The 14185-nt window shown below is 47.7% G+C and overlaps 1 protein-coding gene across 7 annotated transcripts in view; it reads left to right on the top strand.

Annotated features, from left to right (window-relative positions):
* MTMR4 (myotubularin related protein 4) overlaps positions 1-13616 on the top strand; it is a 58910-nt gene extending 45294 nt beyond the window's left edge. For all 7 annotated transcript variants that reach the window (XM_030026984.2, XM_030026986.2, XM_041126526.1 and 4 more), the window contains 11 exons: positions 4955-5151; positions 5426-5554; positions 5865-5976; positions 6403-6598; positions 7083-7268; positions 8037-8207; positions 8327-8481; positions 8830-10075; positions 10460-10570; positions 10862-10950; positions 11353-13616. In XM_030026984.2, the coding sequence (XP_029882844.1) occupies positions 4955-5151; positions 5426-5554; positions 5865-5976; positions 6403-6598; positions 7083-7268; positions 8037-8207; positions 8327-8481; positions 8830-10075; positions 10460-10570; positions 10862-10950; positions 11353-11530 (2770 nt within the window). In that variant the 3' untranslated portion in view covers positions 11531-13616. The remainder of the gene's footprint in view (positions 1-4954; positions 5152-5425; positions 5555-5864; positions 5977-6402; positions 6599-7082; positions 7269-8036; positions 8208-8326; positions 8482-8829; positions 10076-10459; positions 10571-10861; positions 10951-11352) is intronic.
* Positions 13617-14185: the final 569 nt, after the last annotated feature.

Genomic DNA, 14185 nt, shown 5'->3' with positions numbered 1-14185 from the left:
AAAGGACAACCCCGGGAAGTACAAAAGCCAGGAAATAAAACCAGTGAATTTACACGTACCTTAACTCTACACCTTCAAGTTACATGGTTTGCTGTTAGATGCTGGCAAAACACAGTGTATTACTTCTTGTAGAAGAACTAAATTCTACAGCAGAGTAATAATGAACTCTGCTTATCGTATGGAGCCTTTGCCTCTCTGTAGCCAAGTCAGCTAAGAAGTTAATTGTATTTGTGATTACTTTTGCTAAAAATGGCTGGGTGCTGGAGACTGTCCCAGTGTGCCTCCCCACCCGAGGGCAAAGCTGTGTCTTTTTGCTACTCTAACAATTATTTTGTTCCTTGCTTTATAATATCACTGTAATGGTACCCAGTAATTTACAAGCTGAGCTGCAACTCTTTGCAGCCTGGGATCAGATTAGAAGATGCTGACAAGTGATGTTACAAGATGGGACAAATGCTTGCCCATATGTATCTCTCGTTTTCATGCACTCTTTGCCCCTGAGATTAAAGTCTTTTGGCCAGGAGGGTCCATGAGGGCCATGGCTGCTTCTGGAGTGCCTTGTGCTGTATGGAGGGGGAAGAAATGAAAAGCCTCATGCTCAGCTCCTCCTCCTCACTCATAGCTCAGGAGAGAGTGGACAAGTGGGCTCAGGTGCATGCATCCCAGGGACTCTGTAAACCGCAGGACTGTTTGGTAGACTTCAGAGCTTTTGGAGAACAAGGCTGAATTCATTGGGTCACAGTCAGGTCTGTAAAACATGACACCAAAGGTACCACGTTATCAGTTTTCTTTAATAAAAGTATAATTTACCTTTTAAGCAAAGCAGAAATTCAGGTCTCCATCTCTGTGTCCTCAGTGGAGATGCACAGTAGAGATGCAGGAGCCTCCAGGCACAATTCACTTTTAAAACAACACAAAAGATGCAATTAATTATTTAGCTGACTACAGAGGTAGACGGGCATTGTATGTGAGCCACTCCTCGTTATTACTCTGTCTACACAGCCACCTTCAGAAGACCTTGGGACTAAGTTAGCAAGAGAGCTCCTCGCAGATGCTCAGCATCACCTTTGCCCGTGTTTGTGCTGCAGTGGCTGTCAGGGAAGTGGTGGGCAAACAGTGGATATTGCTCCAGCCCCATGGCTGAGTGCTGGGTCTCAGGCTTTCAGATCATGCCAGAGTGAGCCAGGAGCTTAACCCAGAGACTCAGGCAATGAAAGCACTTGCATATGTGCATCTCAGTTGAGAACCTTTAGGTGACAGCTCTGTAAACCCTCTCTCAGCTCTTTCTTGTGTTTTCAGCTAAGCTGCTTGACTTTGCATTGTGGATGAGCCCTCTTATGGCCAGAAAATAACAGAGAGGGGACTTGGGAGATATTAGTTGATGCTTTCTGGATGATTGTTATGGGTTAAATGCCATGTACTAACAGCAGATGTGCTCTAACCTTGGCCCTGAATGAATCTGGGAGTAAAAGCTCAACTGATAAATTACAAAGGCACCTCATACTCCAGCTTTGGATTCTGAAGGGTCCCAAGTCATTAAGACTAAAGTGAGGATCCCTAAGAAATAATTTTGTCCATGTAAGCTAAAACACTATGGCACCATCTACCATTCCAGTTTCAAAAAAGGAGCTTTTTTCTTTGAGGGAAACCTCCAGAAAAATCCCCAGTAAGAAAAGACCAGAAATGCTTCATATGCTTGAGCTGAGGAGATTAGCAAGGGAATGCAGAGTCAAGCCTATGGCTGCTGCCCTGACCTGGGAAGCTCATTGCAAGCTCAGTTGTGTTTTCGTTCATCCACTGGCACCTGCTACACTTTCTGCTTGCTGATGACTTCATGCTCATCGATGCTGGTCGTATTTCCTTGTGTTTATTGGCATGTCATAATGTCTCTTGAAACTGGCTACCTCAGGGCCATCCCGTGCGCAGCATTTGCTGCAGTACTGAGAAGTTTGTGCCACCAAGAAGTTTTCTGAGTTTATGGTAACTCTTTGGTAATGTTTGTAGTATTGCATTAAGCAAACTACTGCTGACTTCAAGTAGTCTACACAGCTAAACTCTTTTTCTACCCTCTGCACCCCAAAACAGTGCCATCGCATCCAAACAGCCTGTTGGGAGCAGTCCCTGGCACAGCATCTGCATTTCCCAAAAACGTGCTCAGGCGCTGTCTGGGAAAGTGCTGGTTGGCACAGGCCAAAAACTGTGGGTGTGCTAGCAAACAAGCTTGGAGGATCACAGGCCGGCGCTTAAGTCCACACCTTGGCTCTGTTTCATTTACTAGTATAAACAAAGCCTTTGCTGCTGTCTGCATTAACCATCCTTGAGTGATCCTGAAGACAGGAATAGATCTCCTGAGAGTGACTGCTCTGTAAGTCACCTTGCAAAACAAAACAGCAGCAGAGGAGGGCACTGAAAGAAAAAGGACCTCACGGTATTTTGACTTAGCTGAACATGTGGAAGTCTTCAGTTTAAAGTCTTTGTCAGTACTGTCTATGAGGTGTCATTAACAATAATACATTTTCTGCGTTTATTGATAAGTTGCCTCAGGAGAATAACGGGACCTTGTCTTTGGGAAGCAAAATCATTCCTGCAAACTGCAGTAGCTGCTGGTGAGATACTGTGCACTGCTGTTAGAAGGCATTCAAAGCCTCGACTCATTTTCTTGGTGTGCTGCCTTACAGCAAATAACAGGAATAGGCATTGTCATCCTCTGTGGAACAGCAGAGCCCCTCATAGGGGAGTGGAATGAGAAAAAGAGATACCTTCAAAAGTGCTTCTAATAGCCCTCACTGGCAACTACACTGCCTTTGGGTGATGGGTTGAGGCTTGTGCTAGTGCACTTTAGGATCTAGAGTGTTATGTCCCCTACTTTGCCACTGATGCAACTTTTTCAGAGGTGTTGATTTACAAACAAAAAAAAATTACTTGGATATGGTTTGTCAGGTGCTTTATCTACATCTTTGTTCTTATTCCAGCTCATCTTCAGAGAGGTGCTGCATGAGGGTGGTGGGATAGGGAGGGGCAAGCACTGTTGTGAAGAACTGAGGTGCGGGGCTGTCCAGTTTATTATCCTGTCTCCCAACAAGGGCCAGGCACCAGGAATAGCATCTTGGGGGAGTGTAACAAATGGGACAGGTATGCAGGTATTCTTTCCTGGTGCATCTTTGGAGCAGCCAGTGACTTAGATTTCCTACAACAGATATTCAGGAGAATGTGATTGTGTTTTGTTGTCACTTGGTGGATCTACCTTCCATGACTTTAATGTATTTTGGAACCAGTTTACACTTCCACATTGCACTGTGGCAGTGAGTCTGCTGTCTGTTTTGTTTGTTGTCCAAAAAATACTTCTTGTTTTTCTTAAATGTATGGCGTGACCATTCCAGTGCTTTTTTGTGTTTCTATCAGGGAAAAATAAGACGAATCTTCCAAACTCCCTTTTTTATATCTTTCATGACCTTTTATGCCTCTCATCCATTCTTGTCCTTCTCTCATGGTGGGGAGTTGTTTCCTATTTAAGTTGCCCCTATAGCGAACCTCTTCTATACCTCAGATTGTCCTTGCCACCTTCTCTGGAGGTTTGGGTACTACATTATCCTTTTTGAGATGGATTAGTGAGAAATTTGTGTCATTTTGAAGATGCGTAAGCTGTGATGCCATAATATTTTCTGTCTTGTTCTTTTCCAAATAACTGCTAGCACATCCTTAACCTTTTTGCTTCTCTTGAGCATTGAGCTGAGGCTTTTAGATAGCCCCACAGTGACTTCAAAGTCTTTGAGATTTGGTTGCTGGTTTGTACCGAACTGCTTCATGTCATAGCTGAGGTTATGTTTTGATCATCTGTAAATACTTTTCATTTATTAATACTAAATTTCAGACTCTATCTTTATCACCCAGTATCATGAGATCCTTTGCAACTTTTTCCAGACAGCCATAGACTCTCCTGGATAATTCTGTATCACCAGCAACTTTGTCACCTAATGGTCCATTCCCTTTTCCAGGCCATTTGTGAATGACTTGACTGGTGTGTTCATGTGGAAAATGAACACTTCTTCCTCCTTCAGGCCTTCTGCCAGGTGTCAGTAAGCAACAGCCAGGGTAGGGTTCACATTTTAGGGATTGTTAATAAACACCAGCTCAGGCCTCCACCCAGAAACTAACCAGTCTGATGCTGAGTGAGCTAATCTTTCTAACTTACAAGTGATAAATGAAATGGTTTAACAATCGGTATGTACTTTAAGGGAGGAAAAAAAGAAAGAGAATGGGAGAACAGAAGAGCATTAAAATAAATAACTATTACTTTACCAAAGTACAACCATAATTATTTAAAGTTCTCCTCTCTGGTTTAATATATAAATACTTACCTATCTATATACAATAATATATATTTTATGTATTAGATATTTATAGATAATAATATATATTTATGTATTAATGTAAATAAAAATATAAAAATGGCTTAGCAGAGTAATGGCTAGAACAACTGGCAGCTTTCCCCTTGCTGCAGAAACTCCCCATTCATTTCAGTGGTAGTCAAGTCCCAGGGCACAGCCATCAATCCTGGAGGTGACGTCCCACGAGCTGCAGCTGACCCCAGAGCTGCCACCATCCACTGGCACTGGCTGTTCCCAACAGCCGCTCCAGCAAGCACTGCAGTGACCTGCTCCTCTGCAATCTTGTTTTGCCAGCTGTTCCAGCTCCATTAGCTGCTCCTGTGCTACTCACAGCCATCTTCTGTTCCTCACTGCTGTGATGCGAGTGACAGCCTCCATGTCACTGCTGTTGTTATGAGTAATGGTTATTTGAAATGCCCTGCCCCATTTCACCGCTTGAATGCAAGAGTAAATGCAGTAGATAAAGCAGTAAGGAGGGTTGCACAGGTGCTGACTGTAGGTGAAGTTTGCTGGGGTTGTTCCTCACCTTTCCAGGGGGCTTCATTAGGCTCTCCCTTCCTCTGCAGACATGTGCGCAATGGAGCGGTGATTGCACGCTGCAGCCAGCCTGAAATCAGCTGGTGGGGCTGGCGAAATGCTGACGATGAGTATCTTGTGACATCTATTGCCAAAGCCTGTGCCTTGAACCCTGGAGTGAAGGTATCTGGTGGCTTGCCACACAACGGGAGCAGCGACGGCAGTGAGGCCTGCGATGCTGACTTCGGTAAGACAGCTTACTGCCTTCCACTCTCTCTTAAGTGTGTGAATTATTTAGTGCTTCCTACACCCCAGTGTTGCTGTTGCTGCTAACAGGGCTGTAACAATGCAAGTTTTAAACCTGATATCTAGATGGATAATCTGGGCCCTGTCACACCATGACAGCGTGCAGTGTGTGGGACAGGTCTCTGGGCTCGTTCACGGCCAGCGTTGGGTGGCACTGGAGGCCTGCCATAGGAGGGAGGAAGGTGCTGGGAACTCAGTCCATGCTGTCTCTGCAGACTCATCCCTGACCGCATGTTCAGGCGTGGAGAACGCAGGAACTCCTCAGAAGCTGCTGATTCTGGATGCCAGGTCCTACACCGCAGCTGTGGCCAACAGAGCGAAGGGAGGCGGCTGCGAATGTGAAGGTACAGAGGGCTAAGCACATCCCAGAAGATCTTCCTCTTGGATCTGCTGGTTGAGTGGGTCCTAGAGCACAGCTGGGGGTCGGGTCAGCATTTTGGTACTCAGTCTCTGGGAACGCGTTCCCCTTCTCGCTTGCAAAAAACGTCCATTATTCCAGATATATCGCTGCTGGCCCACAAGGCTTTTGTAGAAAAACTGCCTAGCTGGAGACCAGAACTGGTGCTGTGAGGGGACAGCTAAACGAAGCGTATGGAGGCAGTTTCTGCAGTGGCAGCAGCTCTCGCTGAATGTTTCTGTCTCTGTTGTGTTCAGAGTATTACCCAAACTGTGAAGTCGTGTTCATGGGCATGGCCAACATCCACTCCATCCGGAACAGCTTCCAGTATCTGCGTGCTGTCTGCAGTCAGGTGCCAGATCCCAGCAAGTAAGTGACTGTTCTCTAGCCGAGTTCAACTCATCTGTCAGTGTCCTTGGGGTTTTTCCATCCCTTTTCTTTTTTCCTATCCCAGGGTTCTGCCTTGGAAAATGGAGGGATAGGAAAGTGCTCACAGTGCTTGAATGCTGCTTATTTTGATCCCTGGTAACCCAGAAGGGATTGTAGCACTGCCTCAGTGTCACTTGGTTGTGTGTGTCCTCTGAGGGTTTCTAAAACATATCTGGGAAAAATTGAAATTAGGGGTTGGATTCTTTGCACTTATTCCCAGGCTGGCTGGCTCCTCTTGAACATGTTTTAGAAAAGATTGATTTTCACTGAGGACTCCAAAAAGACTTAGCTTAAAAATATTTTTTTTTTTTTTTTTTTTACTGGATAGCTAAGCAACCATTTTCTTGCTTTTTGCACACCTTCTAGCTGGCTTTCAGCCCTGGAGAGTACCAAGTGGCTGCAGCACCTTTCTGTCATGCTGAAGGCAGCAGTGCTGGTCTCCAGTGCAGTTGACAGAGAAGGGCGTCCAGTGCTGGTTCATTGCTCAGACGGCTGGGACAGGACTCCGCAGATTGTAGCACTGGCAAAGATTCTTCTGGACCCTTACTACAGGACCATGGAGGTAGGAGTTGTGCTATGCTGCTATTTCATGTCTGTTAAAAGGCAACTTTTGTCTCGGAGTCTCCAGAGAAAGGAGCAAGATTGCATTTGTCAATAAGCTTAGTGGTGTTTCAGAGCTACTGTTGTGGGTGTTGGGTTTTTCCATGTTCCCTTCCTGCCCTTTTTCAGTGAACTGTACCTCGCTCCTCTGCCCAACTTGAAGTACTGTGGTAAATAACCTGTGTTCAAGGTTCAGCTGCTTCCCTACTCTTAATTGTGCATATTCTCTAAGCTGTTTATTGTATAGAAATAACAGCTGTTAGTTTGTGTTTGGAAATGTCTGACGTTCAGGTAGCTTCGCTCCCAAACCAAGCACCGATGTGGCCTCCTTTCCAGCCCTTCAGAAGTCCCGAGTTTGCCTGGCAGTGCCAGCAGGTGGGGCTTGCCTTGTCCTGCTACGTGTCTACAGCAAAGCGTCTGCAGTTAGTTTTTTCTTTTATTCACAGGGTTTCCAGGTGCTGGTTGAATCAGATTGGCTGGATTTTGGTCACAAGTTTGGTGATCGCTGTGGTCACCAGGAGAAGGTGGAAGATCAGAACGAGCAGTGCCCAGTTTTTCTCCAGTGGCTGGATGCTGTTCATCAGCTTCTGAAGCAATTTCCTTGCCTCTTTGAATTTAATGAAGCTTTTTTGGTAAGAAACATGCACACAAACACCTCTCTATCCCTTACCAGATGTGAGCAGAGGCAGAGGGAACGCCATTATATTTTACAGTGTTGTAGTTGAAAGAAAACAAAAATTGAATTCTTTAAAAATGGGAAAGTGTCTGAGTAGTGCTTGGGCTCTCTGCTGGCATTCCTGCCATACCTTGACCGTGTGGGTCCAGCCCTGCCCTTCAGTTGTGGTATCTTGACCTGGTTCTGTATGTGTGATGCTTCTGCCGGCTTCTGTTAGCTGCTTGCAATTTCCTCCTCCTCCCAGCGGGTGCTGCAGGCTCGGAGTGCCTAGCAGATTGCACAGCGAAGGGTTTATATTCTCGGATTTCTTTGAATCATTTCTTCTCCAGGTCCCTTTCTACCCCAGTGAATTCAGACACCATCAGCAGCACTGGTTTGATTAAAAGCCTGATTTGCATATCAGAGCAACAGGAGTCTGAAACATTTTAAAAAAATAAATTAGGGAAATGATAGCTATTAATCTCTGCCTTATCAAATAATATAGGTTTGGGTTATAGAGGGATGGGTATGGTATCAGTTGACTGTTGCTTTCAGTTTAATCTAAGCGATTCCTGTTGCTATCCCCTCTCTGTCCTGCTCTGTGTGGCAGAGAGGACAGCAGCAGGGTCAACAGCTGGGTAGGGAGTACGTGAGCCATCCCAGAGCAGTGGAAGAGGTTTCCCCCGTAGACAGGAGACACCGTTTCCCAATGGCCCTGACAGTTGTTCCCCTTCTATTGCTGCAGGTGAAGCTGGTGCAGCACACGTATTCCTGCCTCTATGGGACCTTTCTTGGGAACAGCCCCTGCGAGCGAGAGATGCACAACATCTACAAGCGTACCTGCTCCGTGTGGTCTCTCCTGCGGGCTGGCAATAAGAACTTCCACAATCTTCTCTATATGCCAGGGTCTGAGCAGGTCAGTAGAGCTCCTGCCCAGCTCTCCAGGCTCTCTGCCTGCCAGGCACCAGGGACTGTCAGGAGAGACTGGAGGGGTTTCCTTTTGCATTCATCTCTGATTGTAAGTGGTTGTTGCAGGTGCTGCATCCAGTATGCCACGTGCGAGCACTGCACGTCTGGACAGCAGTGTATCTGCCAGCTTCCTCACCACATCCTCTGGGACAGGATGATATGAACATTTACCTGCCCCCTGGATCTCAGAGCCAGGAGTTCAGCGGCAGATGTTTGGATAGGTAAGAGCCTAGCGCTCCAGGCCCAGGTTGCCACCTACCCACTGGCCTTCTTTTCCTCTTTGCTCATTGTAGTTCCTCTGTTTTACCTGTTCTCGTCTTTCCTGTGGAGAGCAAGAGCTCTGTAGCATTGTCTCAGCCACTTGAAGAAGAACATGTACAGCTCCCTGCTGCACCTAAAAAGGCAGATGGCAGAGGCCAGGCTTTTCAGCTCATGCTGCTGCACCGCCCCTCCCCACCCACCCCATGATCTGTAATTAGGAACATTTCCCTTCCCTCATCCCAGTTTTGACTGAAATGAGGGAAGTTTCGGGAGTTTTGTTATGAATTTGCTTTGCTTTTGGGTTCTAGATTACCAAAGACAAGATCTATGGATGACCTGCTCTCAGCCTGCGACTCCAGCAGCCCACTGACCCGCACTTCTAGTGATCCCAACCTGAATAACCACTGTCAGGAAGTCCGGGTGGGCTTGGAAGCCCGGCACACCACCACTGAGGGAGCCGAGCCGCACTTGGGCGAAGGCAGTGTGGTGGCTGCAGGAGAGACACGGCAGGCGGAGGAGCAAGAGGAAAACGCTCCCCTGCAAGCCAACAGCACTTGTAGCAGCTGTGCTGAGCACGAGGGGCATAGCAAGCAACTGAGCATCTGGGCTTCTATGCCAGCAAGCAGTGTCTCTCTGGAGGCAGAAAAGGGAAACAGAACATGCACGGAGGAACTGGATGGCACGTGTCCAGCTCCAAATCCTTCTGGACAGGAAAATGTTGACAGGGTTTCCACCAGTTCTGGAAAGCAGTTAGAAACCTGTCCCCAGGAACCTTTGAAGTCTATTGGCATGGTGTCCAATGGAGGAGTCTGCCCCAAGAGAAACACCTCCTGCCAAGACATTCCCAGCCAGGAGTCCCTGGCACCAAGTGCTCCGTGTGGGGACACCCCAGGCCCTGCCCGGGGCATCCCCTGCCTGGATGAAGACAATGGGAAGGGCGATGCTGGAAGGAGTGTGCCCTGTGAGGAGCCTGGCCGGCTGGGGAGAGTCCCGCTAGAGCAATGGCGTAAGCCCATTTCCCAGAGCCAAAGCAGTGAGTTCTCCTTCCTGGGGTCCAACTGGGACAGTTTTCAAGGAATGGTGACATCGCTTCCCAGTGGGGAGCCCGCACCCAGACACCTCCTCTCCTATGGCTGCTGTAGCAAGAAGTTGAGCAGCAAACCTCTGCGGGCACCAGGCCTGTGCCTCAGTGGCCAGTGGTCTGCCAGAGAAGGTGCGAAACCCTCAGTCTGCTTTGGCCACATCGGCACACATTTTGCAGGCCCCACAGGGAAGCCCAGCCATTCATGGCTACCCTGCCACCTGAAACAAGCGCCTGGTCCCAAGCACATGCCGCCAAAATGTCCTTCTCCTGTGCCTCCTCTCTACCTGGATGATGACGGGCTCCCCTTCCCCACGGATGTGATTCAGCACAGGCTGCGGCAGATCGAGGCCAGCTACAAGCAGGAGGTGGAGCAGCTGCGCAGGCAGGTGCGAGAGCTGCAGCTGCGCCTGGACATCCGCCACTTCTGTGCCCCTCCAGCCGAGCCTCCGATGGACTACGAGGATGACTTTGTAAGTAACTGCCTCTAACACGCCAACTCTGGCAGCATGGCTCCAGCAGTGGTGGTCCCTGCACCCCAGCTCACACTGCCCTCTCCATCCCACAGTTCTCACTCTCTTACTTTCAGAGTGGGTGGTTAAGATTGTTCCGATGTTTCCTCAGCCCTGTTCCCCTCCTGTCCACATACTGTGTCCTCGTGCCACCCGGAGGTATCTCTGCTTCTTGAGGGCCAAGCAGTGGCTCCTACACAGTCATGAATGCTTTACCTCCTTTGGAGGAGAGCTGTGGAGCCACCCACGTGCCCCCCACAAACACTGAGTGTGGCCGGAGCAGGGAATGCCCTTGACTGCAACTGAGGCAGCTGAGGGGATTTGTGACTTTGTCTCTTTTTGCAGACATGTCTGAAGGAATCAGACGGCAGCGACACTGAGGATTTCTGTTCTGATCATAGTGAAGACTGCTTGTCAGAAGCGAGCTGGGAGCCTGTTGATAAGAAGGAGACTGAGGTATGTGTCCTGTTACAGCAGCAGGAGAGAACGTTTCTTTCCTGGCAGCTAACTTTGGTGGTTACAGCAGCAGAGAGTGGTCTGGAATCAAGACAGAGAGCAGCCACCCATGTCCTGTAACACATCCTCTGCATCCTCTGCTGCTGTTGTGCCCAATAGAAGGGGACCTGTGGGATGGGCTCGCTCTGGGCTAGCCTGTTGTGGCCCAAACCCTGCACTGGGGTCCTGAGAGAGACCTAGTCGTTGTGGTGTTACAAACTGAAAGCTGATGAGGATTGGCATTTGCCCTAGGTCACGCGGTGGGTTCCGGACCACATGGCCTCACATTGTTTTAACTGCGATTGTGAATTCTGGCTGGCCAAACGGAGGCATCACTGCAGGTAAACAATATTATCGCTGTAGTTTCACTCTTCTTCTTAGCCTGTTTCTTGCAAACCTCACAAAATGCTCGTCTGTGATGTTTGTTCCCTCCAGCTCCCAGGAGAAAGTTTTACGTCTTTCCTTTATTTGCCAGGCCTCATAAATTCCCTGCAGATTTCCATTCCACATTGTTCTTGTTTCTACTTTACCAAGGCCTTTGATCCTTCTCCTGGCTAGTAATGCCCATTAGTCCCTTTTTCATGCTAGCCACTTTTTAACTTGCACTCGAGACCACAGTATATACTTTAAGAAACATGTTGACAAGTCGTAAGTACGGCTGGTACTTCGCCCCTTTGTGCTTGCTGAAGTCTTGCTGTGGTGTTCCCAGCTCTCTTTTCACTGTTTTTCTTGCTCCTTGACAGGAACTGTGGGAACGTGTTTTGTGCTGGTTGCTGCCATCTGAAGTTGCCCATCCCTGATCAGCAGTTGTACGACCCTGTCCTTGTTTGTAACTCCTGTTATGACCACATCCAAGTGTCTCGTGCCAGGGAGCTCATGAGCCAACATCTGAAGAAACCCATCGCCACAGCTTCCAGCTGAATGCCAGACAAGGGACCTGTCTAAGCCCAGCCTTTTCTCTGATGGGTTTGAAGGGTGACTCTGCCTCCACTGTAATTGTGAAGGCCGTTGGCGCAACACTTGAACGCCAAGCTTGAATGCACTGTCTTCAGCAGTCTTACTATCAGTGTGGAGCAGAGGAGCTCAGATTAGAGCGTATGGTGTGTGTCCCCGCTCTGGTACCAGTGGGCCCGTACATTGTAGTCTGACAACCTAGGGCTAAAGAGGGGATTGCAACCTCTTTGTTTTGTGGGCTGGAAAGCAATGTTTTCACAGATATTGCCTGTGCAAAGTACCCCCAAAGCAATAGAAAGGCATGTTTAGAACCAACTCCCCCTACAAAGGCAGGCTGCTGTACGAGAAGGAAGAGGGCAGACTCCAGGTGGTACCGTGTGCTTTGGAAGGGTCTCAGCCTGGAGCAGTTCTGTAGATTCTCTTTCCATGAGTGTGATTTGCGATCAGCTTGGTGAACAAGACTCACTAGCCATCACTGATTGATTTTCTCTTGAGTGTTGAAGAGAATTCATTCTGGCTGAAAACGGGCCGAGCAGATTTTGCCCGTTTTCATGCTCCGCTAGGATTGGCGAATGCATTTGACTTTGCCCCTGCCCCCCAACACTGCGGGGAGATGGGAGATTGGCTTTTTCACTTCTGCTCTGCCCGTCTGCTTTGTCTGTGATCGTGTCACAGCCTGGTGCTAACACAGGAATGGCACCCTGATCCTCTCCTGGCATGGAAACAGAACTCATGTTCCTGTGTTGCTCCTCCTCCCCTTTTCTGCCCTCAGCTCTCCACTTCCTACTGCTCTTTATCCTGAAAACTTGATACCTTGAGGGTATAGGCCATAATGTGTTGTTTTACCTCCTGGAATGTGCTGTCTGGTGTATGTGAGGGTTTCAGTCCAAATGCTGCTATATATTTCTGTGCACTTAATGTAACCCGAAGAAGGGAGAATGAAGCATTGATACCAAAATGGGGGCGGGGAACGACACTGGCTGACATAGACACTACGGTCTGTGCTTTTCACTTTAGGATGTACAGCCAAGCTACAGTGATAAACATGACATGTGGCATCTGTTCAGTGGTGGAAACAATCTCTCTGACTTGCCCCAGTGATACTTAAAATGCCTCTTGAATTTGACTTCTTTTTTGTCTCCTGTACAGTGGTCAAAGTTCAGAGTTGCCAACTTGTAATTGCCTCTCTACTTCCTCTTTAAACTAGAGAGCAGGAATCCCAACCCATTCTAAGGGAAAGGAACTGGGTTTAGAAAGGAAGGAAGGTTTAGAAAGAAGGTGGGCTTTTAATCCCTAGATCCCTTGGGAAGTATCCATCCTGCCTCCTTTCTAAGAAATCAGCAGATATTAATGAGGAAGAAAAGTTTGAAAGTGGGGCATTTCTTTGCAGAAATGCAGGTTTTCTTTCCAGCTAAATGAAAATGTCCAATATATTCTGCACCTCATGAGCTGAGACTTCATATGTGGGGGGGAGGACCTGTGAGGACATTTGATCTACTAACAAGGCAAAGTATTGTACACTGTTGTGATCTCCCAATTCTTTTTGCTAATGGTTTGTCATCTCCATCAGAGGGAATGGAATAATGACCCTTTCCTGCACTTTGATATGTCAGCCTCTGGTTTTGTAAATCCCAATAGTGCGAGCAAAGCTAGCATCATCTGAAGACCCTGTACTTACTTGGACTCTGCTTCTTTTCCATACTGGGAACAACCAATATGGCTTTGGGAAGAGAAGGCACCTTGCTTTGGATTCTCCCCTGCCTTGTACCTTGCAGTCATTGCCAGACATGGAAGGGTGACCGTTGGGCTGGCAGAAGAAACTGGATTTGCTCCTGTTTTGCACATGTTGGAATGACTGCAAGCAATAAGGAAGCCAGAAACTAGGTACTCCTGGCCCTTCTGTTCAGGCCGTTAGTCCAAACTGCTTTTAGCTCTTGTGAGTTTCAGTGTCACAATGTGCTGGCCAAAAACTCTAAAATCAGTTTGATAGCATTGTGACAAACAAAATGTGCTGTACAACTCAATACAGTTGAAATAAAATCTCTATATTAGTGCTGCTGTGTTGGGAGCCATTCTTTCGTTTGTGGTGAATTTTCTTGCACAGTGTTTCCCAGGCTGCTGTTACCTGCTACCTTTTCCCTTGATTAAGGTATGTTAGGAATTTAATATCCCTTCTCACAAATAAGAATCAAGGGTAGGACACAAAGTGCCCAATGCTATGCTCTTCTGCTCTGAGGCCCTCTGCTCTCTTCCAAACAAACCTGCAGCTGCCCAGGATACCAGCCCCTTCCAGCCTCTCCCATAATGACTTGGTGAGGAATTTTTCTTTTCCAAGGAAGAGCTGTTAGGCAGGATTCACTAGCTCTTCACCAATGTGTTTATACCACTTTTTTTGCTTGGTGGGCTGTATGGATGTGTTCCTCTATGCAGGATGAGGGATGGGAACTGTTGTGCTCCATCAGCTTGATGTGCAAAGGGTGATGCAGGTAAATTACAGTTTGTGGTGGAGCTGGGGAGAATCTTCTAGAAAGCCTGTCCTCAATTTTTAAAGCATCCAGGGATCTTAAAATTAAGTTGTTCCCTGGTAAACTACTCCCATAGTTCAGGTCAGCATTCATGTCA

The sequence above is a fragment of the Aquila chrysaetos genome, chromosome 10 (assembly GCF_900496995.4).
Source record: "Aquila chrysaetos chrysaetos chromosome 10, bAquChr1.4, whole genome shotgun sequence".
NCBI classification, from domain to species: Eukaryota; Metazoa; Chordata; class Aves; order Accipitriformes; family Accipitridae; genus Aquila; species Aquila chrysaetos.
This window is presented reverse-complemented; position numbering and strand designations above follow the sequence as displayed.